The 14,721-nt window shown below is 36.5% G+C and overlaps 1 protein-coding gene across 2 annotated transcripts; it reads left to right on the forward strand.

Annotated features, from left to right (window-relative positions):
- The first annotated feature begins 499 nt into the window (after window positions 1-499).
- cyth2 (cytohesin 2) lies at window positions 500-11,285 on the forward strand. 2 transcript variants are annotated; one of them, XM_007549976.2, is made up of 13 exons: window positions 500-725; window positions 3,181-3,331; window positions 3,484-3,550; window positions 3,622-3,740; window positions 3,823-3,903; window positions 4,103-4,215; window positions 6,588-6,736; window positions 6,818-6,930; window positions 8,001-8,079; window positions 8,582-8,653; window positions 8,767-8,921; window positions 9,690-9,777; window positions 10,169-11,285. In XM_007549976.2, the coding sequence occupies exons 1-12, from the start codon at window positions 659-661 to the stop codon at window positions 9,775-9,777; spliced, it is 1,254 nt and encodes a 417-aa protein (XP_007550038.1). In that variant the 5' UTR covers window positions 500-658; the 3' UTR covers window positions 10,169-11,285. The 2 variants fall into 2 exon arrangements, with proteins under 2 accessions (XP_007550038.1, XP_007550039.1); XM_007549977.2 differs by having other exon boundaries at window positions 6,818-6,929; window positions 8,003-8,079; window positions 9,690-11,285.
- Window positions 11,286-14,721: the final 3,436 nt, after the last annotated feature.

Here is a 14,721-nt window from a genome sequence, read left to right on the forward strand (position 1 = left end):
AGTCCAATCCGTGATTTCTTAGATCTCCCACTGGGACGTACCTCTTCCGTTTTGTTAATGTTGTAGTGATTTCGTTAATGTTGTAGTGCTTTCGTAATTTGTAATTGTGCTTCGTTAATGTTGTAGTGTTTTCGTTAATGTTGTAGTGCTTCCGTAATTTGTAATTATGCCTCGTTAATGTTGTAGTGCTTCCGTAATTTGTAATTATGCCTCGTTAATGTTGTAGTGCTTTGCAGGGCCACCGTAAAAATTGAGACGTTCATGCACACCTGTTTGCTTGAGTCCATTTTCTTGCCTTTTTGATATTTGACAATAGCCTATTTTTTCACTAAACTATGAAGTTAGTCGACGTTAAATAATGTAGCTCTTCATGGGTTATTATTTGTTTAAATGTAATGTAATTTCCAAAAGCAGCATTAATGCGGCATATCTGCTTTCACCCTTCGCTCTTTCCCAATATAAAAAGATAAACTGGTTTTATTTTGAAAATGAACTGACCGGAAGTAGACTGGTGTACACTCAGACGCCTTTACCCGTGTCGCCTCCTTCTTTGTCTACGGCCCAACATTTCGATACCGGTGGGGGGGTTTGTCTGTTTTTTTCTGTCTCTAGTTTTGAGGATATATTTCGCGATATATCCCCAATTTTCTGACATTTAATGACAGTCGACTCTGAGCTATTTATGCCTAAAAATAAAGCACCAAAAATGGATGACCTGGACTACAGTAAGTGTTCTTAAGTCGCTGTTTGCCTGTGGTTCCGGTGGCTAACCGCGGCTAGTCAGGTGTAGCTTGTTGCTTATTTAATCATTCGCGCAGGTTGACGAAACTCTTCATGCCGAAGCATATTTGTAATATGACTGTCTTTCTCCGACATCGCGTTTACTACAGTCCATATTCAGAATAAAATTGCAACAGTAATGCTACCTTTGCTAATGAAATATTGATTGTATCGATGGCTGCCCTGAGCGAACTTTACAGCTAATGTCGGTGGATGTTTAGCATCGCCACCAGCCTTTTGAGTTACAGCTGCTGGTCTATCCTAAAAGGGAATCGTTTCCTAGAAAGCACACTGCAGCTGGTTTAAATTAATGTACAGCTTTTTATTTTTTTTTAACAGGAGAGACTGTGGGCGTGGCAGCTCATTGTTTTGTGGTTTAAAATAAATCTTCTTGTAACAATTTGTTGCTTTGAGCACCAATAATTCTAGTTTTAGCATTCTTTTGTTGTTTTTGGCGAAACTGATTAATTTACAACATTTTAAGCATCTTGTAAATTGTTTTTCCAGCTCAACTTGTTGGTGCTTTTTGTTTGCTGCTGCTTCTCAGGCAGGATTTGATTCAGCTGTGTCTTTTTTATTTATTTATTTTTACTGTATTGTGCGTTAGGATGCTCAACATTAAATACATCACTCTAAATGTAGAAACAAACGCATAATAAAAATAAAGTTTCATCCAACTTAGTTATTCGGAATTGTCTTGTCAACTTTATCAAGATTATTTATGTTTACTTTTATGCAACTCTTTAAGCAATATTAATACTACTTGAATATTGGGGTGGGTATCATAATTAATTATTTTTGTTAATATTAAAATATGTTTCATGTATGAGATTTATGTGATACACTTCAAAACACACTGCATTTATTTAACATGCATTACAAAAAAACATACTAAAACTCATTTATTCTTATAGCATCAATTCACAATGAATTGTAATTTAAAACATTATAAATTTCAGTTCAGTTATTCATTCATTCCAGTTATCAAACAGTCCATTTAGTTCAGGTTATTATTCAAATCAGATTGTATCGAGTTATTGGCTTGCAGCGTTCATTTCTTCTGGATGAACATGTAGCGACAGTGGAGAGGAAAAACTTCCCTTTAACAAGAAGAAACCTTCAGCAGAACCAGGCTCAGGACAAGTGACTGTCTGTTTGGTTTTCGCTTGATTAGCCAGAGCAGAGACACAAAAAACATACAGAAGAACTGATGCTGAAGTACTTTCAGTGTTGATGAAAAGCAAAAAGGTAACAGGAAAAGGAGAATGCTGCAGCATTAAATCAGCTGATGTCTTCCTCCAGGAAGGTTTCACAGCCAAGCTGCATCAGACCAGATGTAGCTTCTGTGGAGAGAAAAAGTAAAAAAAAATGCAAATTGGAGAGCAGTAGAAGAAGAAAGTAGCAAAGTGAGGGAAACTGATCAGTTTGTCTTCCAGTAGCCTAAACCAAGATGGCTACAGATGGCTCAGGATAACTTCAGGCCTTTTAATGCTCTCTAAAACATTTTAGAGCAAGTCGGTTGTAAATGTTTCTCCTGATCAGTTTGATCTGAAAATAAAATACAAAAGTGATTAATTACACAGCACCAGATGTTAGTTTGACTTGATAAGGTAGGAGTTTGAGTTAGCATTGTTTCAGTGCCGTGTACTCAGTTCTGAAAAGCCACTTTTGGGAAAAAATAAACTGACTTTAAAATGTCAAATAAATGGTAAGAAGAAGAATACTCTAAATCCTCTTGCCTTCTTTTGCACTAGCTGAGAAAATCAAGTTCTAGACAAATTAAAGCAATTTCAGTGAAAGTCTGTTACTGCAGGTGAACAAAGACTTATTTGTTCATTAACTCTGGTTGCAGAAAATATTATTCAGATTTATTTTCTTTTAAACTGTGCTCACTTTTATTTAGAAACAGAATGTAAATGACACCAGGGTATTAACAAACATTGTACTTAAATCTATATGCTTTACACTAAAAAACTAAGAAAACTAATTTCCTGGTATTGCAGACAATTTTGAGATATTTGTGTTTATTTTTTCAAGCAGTGAGGTAGCTGTTCTGATTAATCACTAATTCACTTTGAGCTGTATTAGGAGACTGGGTTATTAATTTAATGAAATTTTATTGGCATGGCTATTGGATTCTTTCTGATTCTCAGTTACTATATCTTGATAATAAATAAATATTTATTAATCAGAATCAAGATTAATAAATAAATATTTTATTCCTTCCTTAAATGTTGTCCATTCTTGATTCTGAAAGATAATGGAGACTGCCTAACAATGCACCTCGTTTCTGTATTTTTGCCATCAGAATAGATTGCTTTTGACCTAGATTATTTTAGTCCCATTAACTATTTGTGAAATGTGCTGCAATGCAATCATTCTTCTTCTCTTCCTCTGCAGTCCCGGTAGATCTGAGCCCAGAGGAGCGCTCCGAGCTGGAGGACATCCGCAGGAGGAAGGGTGTCCTCTTGCAGGAGATCCAGAGGCTCAGGGAGGAATTACGAGAGGCAATTTTAGAGGTAGAGGGACTGGAGACCAGTACAGAGGGCAGGTAGATACATTTTTGTGTTTAAATAAACAGAAAGTCCACCATCTAATTAGGATTCATGTGGTTTGACGGTGTATGCAAAGTGTTTTAAGAAAAGCATCACATTTTCATGCTGTAAAATATTCTGATTCTTACCATTTTTATGCTTTCTTCAGCAAAACTCTACAGAAAAGTAGACACGTGGCTATGGGACGCAAGAAATTCAATATGGACCCAAAAAAGGTGAATGCCTTGTTGGACTTTTGCAGCTGTTTTTGTCACATGCAGTTTTTACTCACCGACTCTTTCTGCAGGGGATTTTGTTTCTGGTGGAAAACGAGCTGCTCAGACACACAGCAGAGGACATCGCACAGTTCTTGTACAAGGGAGAAGGCCTCAACAAGACCGCCATAGGGGATTACCTGGGAGAAAGGTGCATGACGTGTAAAAAACCTCACATTTTTCCTGTTTTGTTGTCCCGACAATTTGTAAATATAAATGACTTCTTTTTGCAGAGACGACTTCAACATAAAAGTGCTTCAAGCTTTTGTTGACCTCCATGAGTTCACCGACCTTAACCTGGTGCAGGCCCTCAGGTAAACTTCATCCTCTTCTTTGCCTTCTACTGAAACACAAGTTATATGCAGCCATTATTCAGGGAGCAGAAATGCTCAGTAATGGAAAATCCCATGTTTGTCTCTGGTTGGGTTGGGGGAACAGGACAGAACAGGACCTGCTTTGATTGCAGAACCTGATCTTTTAGGCTGGATCTAAACCCTGTCCTGTTTTCTGCAGACAGTTCCTGTGGAGTTTCCGTTTGCCAGGCGAAGCGCAGAAGATTGACAGAATGATGGAGGCCTTTGCTCAGAGATACTGCCACTGCAACCCTGGTGTCTTCCAAAGCACAGGTTATAAAGAACACAACCATTTTTGGCTGTGAAATCTGTCCCGAGTGTCGTTTTTGGACTATTTCCGTAAAATCTTGTTTGTTAAAACAAAGTGAAAGTGTTTTTCCACATATGCTGCCCTCATACTCTATCTCTCTTACCAGTAATGATTTGCTAATATGTTAACCCACAGAGGCCTTTGTATTTATACCCAGGGCCTTTCAATAAGAGCAGTTTGTGTTTTCATTGCTTCCTTGAATTGTTATGAGATGAGGTACATTCTTTCAGTCTTCCTTTGTGTAAAGCAAAAGTAGTTTGGCAGGCTGTGCAGTTTAAATACATGTTGATACAGTCATGGAGGTGTTTTCTTTGAGTTGCATGAATAGAATTGAATAGAAATAACCTTTATTTTCCCTCAGTGGGGAAATTCAGGTGTACCAGCAGCAAAGTGACAGGAAAATTACAAAAGTCACACAAAAATTATAAATAAATAAAACAGGACCATTAGGATTTCTACTGTTTCTAAGAACAGCCTAGCGTTTAAAAAAAAAAACACCCAGCCAGTTTTTGGCAATAAATTAGTGTTTTGTTTTGTTTTTTGTGCCTGGAAAAGGAGCTGTTTCAAAAGTCTCCCAATATATGGACACTGCACCGTTACCTAGCAACCCAAGCTGAGGTCCAGCATGTTTGGTCAGCTGGTTTTTAGTGTTTAGTTGTTGAATTACATTCCAGAAACAACTTGCTGCATTCTTGATGGTTGTGCTGCAGGAGGCTCCACTTTTGCTTTTCAATGAAGTACGGAAGACTGGAAAATGATGACTGCATCATTTTCACAGATGCAGTCATGTGAAAATGACTGCATCTGTTTGCAGTCATTTTCACATCTGAGTGTAAACATTGAGTTTGGGGGCGTGGCCAGCAGGAGCTTATTAGGATTTAAAGTGACAAGACAACATAAAACATCTCATTCTGGAAGGAGCTCATAACTGACCAGACTAAAATCCCATTATGCAAAAAAGGTCATGAACAACTTTTGTAGCTCGTAGATGTATCCTAAACTGTTCAAGGAAGAATAGTAGGTCACCTTTAATTTCAGTATCAACCTAAGTCTTATATCTGCTGGTGTTGAAGTTTGATGGATTTCTAATACTAGAAACTTAATTTTCTGTACCCAATATGGAAACAAGTAATTATTTAGAAGGTCAACTGTGAGAAGTTACTTTTCATGATTGTCTGTCAGCAGCTTTTACAAAAAATGTCTACCGTGGAGTTGCAGACTGTCTGTAGCCTTCCACTCTGTGGTAGAAAATCAATCCTTCATGTTAAAGATGCATGACTTTGGTTTTAAGTAGATTCTCCATGTTTCACAGGGTATCTTGGTGCTTTGCCTTCAGTCGAGTGTAAATGCTGCTCAAGTTCTAATCTAATCAAGCAGCGATCAAATGACTTGACTTGGTTTGACTTTCAGGGTAATGAGATTATCTTTAAAGGTGCAGACTGGGCTACATTCATTGTTTGCATTTTTAGTTTGTAGAGAGATGAGGCATTAGTCTGGACCATATTTTTACAGAAAGATAAACTTGAGTAAAAGCACCATAGTTGGTGTTTTCACTCAGATTTAAAACCAAAATGCATAACATGATCCTATTGTGTTAGTTTGAATCAGAAGTTAAGAAGTTATTCACGATTGCAGATTAAATAAATGTATTTAATTTGATGTCGCCGATGCTGTTTTATTGTTCTGATATGCATTTGTAGACGCACATATGGAGGATGAGAGGACCCTGATTAAATTATCCAGATATTTACCAGTCACAATGTTTTACCAGTCTGATATAAGAATCAAGGAATTAATTTTACTTCACTTACGAGTATTGAGATAAACTTAAAGTTGGTGTCAGATAAAATAAGAAACTCTGTGTAAGACATAAGATTTTTTTAGCAGACAGTGGAAAAGTATTTAAAATATTGACTTGTTTGAATTCAGTAGCACTTTTAATGTAAATGCACTTATTGCTCTGAATATTATTTCTTTTGCCATTTTGCACTTTATAAAGTAACTCAAGGACTATAGCATGCTGGCATTAGCTGTTTAATTATTGGACAGTCTTTTTCTACCTCTTTAGGAACCATTAATGTGATTCTAAATTGTAGTTGAAAGTAATAATTCAGTATAAGTTTTAAAATATTCAGAACGAAGCATTCAACAGTTTGATTTAGATTCTCTGCGTGTCTTTAATAAAATGTTTCTGTAAGTGATTTTTGATGGGAAGGAGTAAACTGTGCACGCGGTTTGATGTAAAGTTAAGTGCTCCTTGGAGGTTGCAATAAAGTATTGATGGATTCCTTCCTACTCATTTCCCGTCAGTTATTGTTTTCTCTGCTGTTCACAGACACGTGTTACGTGCTTTCGTTTGCCATAATTATGCTGAACACGAGCCTCCATAACCCAAATGTGAGAGACAAACCTGGACTGGACCGTTTCATCTCGATGAACCGCGGGATCAACGACGGGGGAGACTTGCCGGAGGAGCTGCTCAGAGTACGATCAGCCTGATCGGTTGAGTTGGTAGTTTAGGAGTGGTTGTACGGCGATCTCATCTTTCCTGGTTTGTTGTTTCAGAATCTGTATGAAAGCATTAAAAATGAACCATTCAAGATCCCGGAGGACGATGGCAACGACCTGACACACACGTTCTTCAACCCAGACAGAGAGGGCTGGCTGCTTAAGCTTGGTGAGAGTTTTCCCAGTGAGGCCGTTCCTGCTTTACCTTGCCTTTAAAGAGGTTCTTATGTGCAAAATTCATATTTTAAGCATTTTTATACTTCCTTTTGGGTCGTAACTGCTTCTAAAAATATAAAAACAGCCCAATCACTTAAAAGAAAAACACCCACACGGCTTTTGGCAATGAGTTAATGTTTATTGGTGTCTGGAAAATTATCTGTTTCAGAAACCTTCCTATTGTTAAATCAGAATCTACTGGCACTGCCCCGTTACCTAGCAACCTGAGCTGAGACTAGTCCCGTTACCTAGCAACCCAAGCTGAGCTCCAGCACGTTTGGTCAGCTTGTTTTACCTGTGTACAATGGCTGCTGGAAAAGACAAGTGTTTAGTTGCTGCATTCTTGTTGGTTGCGCAGGAGGCTCCACTTTCGCTTTTCAAGGATGTATGGTTGTATAAATCCGCATGTTTTTGTAGCCATTTTCTAAAACTTTATCTAAAAATGATTTTATGCAGAAAATGTAATAAACACGTTTTGTCTAGACCTTTAACGCCGATCCTGTGTTAATCCGTTACTGATGGTTGCGGTTCGTGTTACAGAGATCTGAAGAAAACATGCTCTGTACTGTTCTCTAATCACCTCTAAGGCTTTGTGCTACGTTGAGTCTGTCTTCCTGTCTCTGAGGTTTGTTGCCTCCTGGCCTCCAAACGCCGCTGTGGTATTAAAACATTGCCATAGCATGTGATAGTGAAGCACAGACTCACTCTCTCAGTCTGGATTTTGTCCTTTCGCATGACGGGGGCCTCTGGTCCGTGTCACTAATACGGTCTCCTTCCCTGTTTCCTTTTGTCTCCCTCTAATTCCTCTTTTTCTCTGTGTCTCTGCTTCTTTCCTGCCATTTCCATGCTCTACTGCTGCTGCTTGTTTTCTCAGGAGGTATGTACTGAAACAGTGTTTAATAAAACATAGAAACAAGAAATTTGAAGTTTAATTAGTAGGTAGAACGTAGATACTGTAGAGTAGTGCTTATTTAAAAATAAACTCCCTGCTTTCTTTAAATACCTGATTTATTTTTGATCTTGCAGGAGGAAGAGTGAAAACTTGGAAACGCCGATGGTTCATCCTCACAGACAACTGTCTTTATTACTTTGAATACACCACAGTAAGTGTCAGTGTTTGTCACCAATGTCAGCCATCACTGCAGGATAAAATAATTACCGTACTTTTCGGACTATAAGCCGCCACTTTTTCCCCGCGCTTTGAACCACGCGGCTTATGGCCTGGTGTGGCTTTTCTGTGAATTTTTCTTCAACCACCAGGGGGCTCTTTAGCAGGAAGTGAATCAGTCGAAGTCAAAATTGGAAATCAAAGAAGAAAGTGTTCATTTTCATTTAGAACAAGCACATGCTAGCAGCAGGCATGATGGAGAAATTTCTTCAAATTTCTCCATCATGATATCATGATGGATAATGATGCTTTCTTGTACTTCTGAAAAAGACGGATTAATTTGTCAGTGTTATTATCAAGGATAAGTGGAATAGAAATGTATCGCCAATGAGAAACCGATCATCACTGCACGACATTTCTCTGTAAAAGCTCCAGTTATGCATCTGCAGCACATGCTTTGTGACTGAAAATTATGCTAAATGAATTTTCCCCAACAGGATAAGGAACCACGAGGTATTATTCCCTTGGAAAATCTTAGCATCCGTGAAGTAGAGGACCCAAGAAAGCCTGTGAGTTGCCTTCGTTTTCTCACTGAAATATCTTGTTAGATTGTTTTTGTAATTTCCCCAGTGGAATGGATGTCGTAACGTCTTTCTTTCTTTCTTTTTTTTTTTTTAAACAGAACTGCTTTGAGCTGTACATCCCCAACAACCGCGGGCAGCTCATCAAGGCGTGTAAGACGGAGGCTGATGGGAGGGTGGTGGAAGGAAACCACATGGTGTACCGCATCTCTGCACCCACACCGGAGGAGAAGGACGAGTGGATCCACAGCATCAAGTAAGAAAAAGATGACAGATGCAGTGCTTTGTGAATGTCCGTGTATTTCAATGTGATTTTATTTCCTTATTATTAAAATAATTTTCTTATCTTTACAATTTAGTGTTGAAAATGCTTGAATTTCAGCTGGTTGTTTTCAAGGTTTGGAAAGTGCTTTATACGTTTTTGTAATGAAGTGGAATCTAACACTTGATTGAAAGCTTAAATTTAGAAAACATTTTTTACAGTTGAACCCAGATATATTAATACACAGACATTTTTTTCTCACTGTTATGAAGATAAATCAGACTAAACTTTTCTTATTTTATGTCATTTAAATTACCAAAATTATTTCTATTTGGAAAACATTTTTTAGAGCTTTATTTTGTACCTAGAAGTTTACATTTCTAAACTTGGTCTTTTAAACTTGGGTCAAGCCTTTTTGGTTTCCTTCCTTGTGTGAGAGAAACATTTCAAAGTATAACATTTTGTTATATTTTAGTTTATATTGCCCCTGTTGTAAAATGTAGAATACAACATATCAACAGTAATAAATAATATCATATAATAGTGAATTGAAACTGTCTTCTTTAGTTTATTTAATCTCTAAAGTGTGATCCAGGAGAAATTTGAAAACTTGAAAATTCTTGAAAAGTGCTTGAAAGTGAAACATTTCTTGTTTTTCTCTCACAGAATATCTGAATTACAGCTGAGAAAATTCAATCTCATCCACATTTTCATGTGCTAAGATGGAGATTTGTTTCTGACTTTTTTTTTGTTGTTTTATAGATCTGCGGTCAGTGTGGATCCGTTCTATGAAATGCTTGCTGCCAGGAAGAAACGTATATCACTGAAGAAGAAAGAGGAGCAGCCCTAGGTTACGTCTATGTTCCTCTTCCTCTCACATCATCTCTGCTGCTCACTCCCATCTTTAACCTTTCTTCCTCCTCCTCATTCTTCCTGAAAGCGCCTCCTCTTCCACTTGCAAGGACCCCTTGCTGTCCTGACCGCCAGACTCTTTGAAAAAGCTGCAAACAGAGCGAATGGCTTACTTGCTGAGGCTGCCGTTCACAGTACTGCTGTTGCATTCAACTTAATACAATAATCCCAGAGCACAAACAAAACTTTTGCTGTCTTCACTCCCACTTAAACAGGATCTTTAAGACTGTATTCACACTAGAAACTATCTTTCTTTTGCACAGTGGCTGGGGTCTGTTGCCATTTTATACACATCAAATCACTTTAATGTAATTGTTTTGTTTTTTCAGATTGCTTTAATTTTTGAGAACGATGTCCTGCAGTTCCGGTGTTTAAAAGATTTTCCATCTGGGCTGAGAATTGTCGTGAATCAACAAGTCAAAAATCAAGATTTTCCACCTTGGTGTGAATACAGTTTTATTCAGGGTTGCAAGAAGCTGCAGTTTCATGAAGTCCTATTTTATTATCATCAGTGCCGCCTTAATAAGATATTTCCTTTGTTGATTGTGCATAGCCAAGACAAAATGTGAAGTACTAACAATACGTTTTTATTCTGATAGAGCTGTGAATTTGCAAACTAATTTAATACTCCAAATGGCATAAAGTTCACATCCAAACTTAAATACTGAATTCTAGCAAGGTAAATGTTATTAATGTATATTTTCACTGGTTTTCATAGTGGAAACGCAGCGTACAGTATGAACTTTAGCATGTTTCTCAACATGTTTGAGCAATAGCAGAGTAGAGTATCGTTGTCTGGAGGCTTGTTGAATCTTTATCTGTACAGAGCCGCTCTCATCATGTCTTTTCAGAATTAACGTAACGGCATGAAACACGAATTTTCTTTTTTTGTGCAGCACTACAACAACTCAACATCTGTTGAATTAACTCTGTCCACCAACATGGGTTTTGTGAAGTCACAAAGGCAGCTCTTTTCATTGTACACTTTTTGTAAATAGACGTTAGCATATTTGTTTACGAAACACACAGATTTGATTTAATTTATTGTTTATCTTTTGTTAAAATCAGATTTTTTTTGTATGAGCTACTGTTTTACTGCATGTCGATGAACGGAAGGATGAGTCATAGGTACTGATGCATGGTTGACCAAGTTAGTGCACTGATTTGGAAAGTGTTTGTGTTTCCTGGTGACATGGAAAGACAGCATTTAATACTGAAGTTGGTTTGTGCATCAAGTGAGTGATCCTGCTTACCTTTAGAAAATATGAGATTATATGTTTGACTTTTTTTTTCTTCTTGAGGGATTCAAACTCTGTAAAGCACAAACAGTTTGATTCTCACACTCTGCTGCCCAGTGTCGAATTTAAAGGGCATATGTCATCATTTTGATAAAATTCAAATATGTTCGTTTACATTTTATGACTGAAATTCAGAAATGGAAAAAAAGAAAAAAAACGTGTAAATTACACTTCGGGAGCTAAACCCATTCATCAAGACATAAATAGCGATAGCAACGTCTTCCACTTGAATTTGAGTTCATAAAGTGAATATTTATTAATGGTGATTTATCTTCAGAGGTTGAGAAATGTTGAGTGTGGGAACCTGAAAACCAAACAAACCAGCACCCCACAGAGAGGTTTAAAAGTGCTTGTGGTGAGTCCATCCTGAGTGTAATTCACCATCCTGAGCACTTGTAACAAATACTGTGAAAGATAATTTTACCATTCAGATTGATGCTCAAATATCTGTCCCAGATGTGTACAGGCACAACAAAATAACTTAGTTTTGTTGACACCATCTCCACATATCCATTTGCTCCACAATATCCTGTTCCACCTTGAATAGTAACTCCAAGCTAATGCTACACGTTTTAAAATACTGACATGCAACCAATTAGCTACTATCTTCCAATGCATTGGATTTGGCTAAGAAAATGCAAAAATAACTGTCAGAGGAAGCTGGTTATTTATGCTAACCATCCAGATGTGTTGTTTCCAGGGAGGAAATGTTGATTTAACTCATACTGTGGATATCAACAGATGTTTTGCAGCAAACAAAAGCAAAAACATATGTTAATCTTTATGCTCACAAATAGACACAGTCTCTCTGCCGTCTTCCTCCATGTTGTGGTTGTTCCTTCCCTTAAAGCCAAGATTGTATTTGATTTTTTTTTTTTTTTTTACAGAGTTCAGCCATATTTTCTGCATATTTTTTTATTTCTCCCTCCAACATAACGTATTGCTCAGAAGGCACCAAGAATACTCCCTTTAAAAAGTTTCCCTTCAATAAAACAGTTCATGATTTGTGCCCAGCAATTGTTCATTTGACATGACAGACATGAAGAATTTGCTCTTTAAGAGTACATTTAAATGCTACTTTGCTATAAAAACAATGGATTTGTTTAAAATACATTAATGTATATAAAAAAATATGATGACATATGCCCTTTAAAGTCTGGGGAAGCTGTTTGAGCTGAAATGTTAATGTTACGTTTGAAATAAAAAGACAGCTAACTGATAAACACTAATAATAAACCATTGATTTAAAACACTCATATTAAAAGTTTAGATTTGTCTCCAGTCATGGATTTGACCTACTTTAGTGTATTTGTATTTTTGATTCTGGGGGAAATTAAACTATTGTATGCAGCACTTTATCAAGTTTAGCATTTGGAGGAAAAAATGCCGTTACTGACCTACTCTAATTCAATATGGCGCCCTCTGCTGGTAATCGCACACACTGCAATATTCTGAGAAATGTATGTCCATACTCGTCCGACCAGCAGAAACAGTTTCTCTCCTACTGGTTTCATGATGGAAACTTATCCTAATGTTTTTTTATTTCCACTTTGTTTGAACGTGATTGGCTGGCAGACGTTGTGTTGAAATGAAGCCACAAGTCCCAATTTTCTGGCTTCATTTTAATTTTTATGTACATCACCAGGACTGTCTGTCCTTATGATTTTTAACATTCAAAGTTGCCAAAAAATGGAAACTGTTTCCAGGTAAAAACAAAAAATGAATATTGTTAAGCTTCTCTCTGCAGAGCCACTACATTCAGAAAATGTTTGTTTTGTATTTATTTATTTTTGTTTACTTGGAGGTAAAGATGGATGCATCATCTGTACATGTAGCAAAAGGAAAACCACGATACCAGTAAAATACTGTGTAACAATAAAAAAAAGTAAGTAAAAGTAAACAAAACGATTTGTTGTCATGTCTCTTATTTTAATGGGGCCTGTTGCACCACCTCACTCTTTAAAGTACAACTTTAGTGCTTGATATTTAAATTATTTTTAAACTTGTCTCAAAGTTAAGTCTTTTTCAAAGTTCTTTCACCTTTTGTGATTGTAGCAGGGTTTTATTTTATTTGTCAAAATTGGTTTATTTATTCCTCAACTCCACTTTGTTTAGTCAGTTATTTTCTCCTGACTTGTATGGTTAAGGTTGCTGCCAGTCGGTAGTTACCATAGCAACAGTAACAGCTCAGCCCCTTTTTTTGGTTGCCGTGATTTGCTGCGTTTTCCCTACAAGTACTATATTTTATCATATTTTAGACACATTTAATTATATACAGGGTTTCATGTGAAACTTTGCCATGTTTTTTGTATATGTTTTTAACTGTTAATGTGTATTTTAGCTGTTCAGTATGGAGAGACATTTATGTCAACACTTTATTGGGGACCTTTTCTCTATAGTTTAGGTTTATTTATTTTATTTATTTGTAAAGGGGCAGAAGTTGCAGGACTGATGTTAACCATCAACTTAATTTTCTCTTGTTTCTTTGATTATCTTTTGAATGTTTGAATAAATACAGTAAGCCTGAGTGTGATTGTTAAGAAGTCAGCCTAATAGATCTGAGATGAACACGAAAATGGAGGGAAATGATGCCAGGTTCCTGATGTCACACACTTCTAGGATGAAATTAGTGGTATTTAAAAATTTAAAAATATGTTTTTGAAGTTTGGTAATGTAAATAAATCCTTAGACCACAGTGTTTCCTCTTGACCATGGCTACTATTTCAATGTTTTTGGTCTTTCAGGAGAACACTCTTGTTTAAAGAGAAAGAGAACGTTCTGAAAATTAAGCAGTGGTTATGTATACGTTTGTTATATTTTTAATCTTTGTATTTAAGTTTTCTACAGGACTACAATGTTGAAATTGATTTATCTGCATTGACGTAAAACCCTGAAATGCGCTTTCAGTGAAAGCACCTTGAACGAGAACAAAATGCTTAATTTTTGTAATTTTATTACTCACATTTCAACAAAAACACAATCACACTGAGTTTCAACATTTTCTAATAGCTTCAATCTGTAACATATTGTACAATAATAAATATACAATCAAGGCCAAAATGACAAATTCAGAAGCCACATTGCAACAATCTCAACACACACAAGTTAGAAGTTACTCACTGTTCAACCAAACAAAAGTGATGAATATTAAGGATTTGTTCTGTGAACATCCTTGCATTGTGAGGACAAAAAAGTTGAGGAAAAACAACAGAATAAAGATTTTTCAAATGTTTAAAAAAACACAAAACTGAGGCAGTCAAACCAGAGTGCATAAGACTAAACTCTCTGAAGTCTATCTTTACATGTAAATTTAAATAAAACAAGAGAAAAACACATTTGAGTTCTATAGTTTCTTTGGTAAATTAGCTGTATGTTTCATGGAAACCTTAAAAAAGAGAATCCAAAGTATGAAGAGATTTATTAAAACATGTCTATGAATTTCATTAAACTAACTCTAATCTACAGCCGAACCCTTTAAGGTCCCCATCAGCACAGAACTGTTCTCATTAAATCTTATTCACATTATGACAATATGTCACAGTCAGCACTTGTCTGTTTATAATAAAACACTAATTTATTTAAAA

Source organism: Poecilia formosa, unplaced genomic scaffold (genome assembly GCF_000485575.1).
Source record: "Poecilia formosa unplaced genomic scaffold, Poecilia_formosa-5.1.2 Scaffold34, whole genome shotgun sequence".
Classification (NCBI taxonomy): domain Eukaryota; kingdom Metazoa; phylum Chordata; class Actinopteri; order Cyprinodontiformes; family Poeciliidae; genus Poecilia; species Poecilia formosa.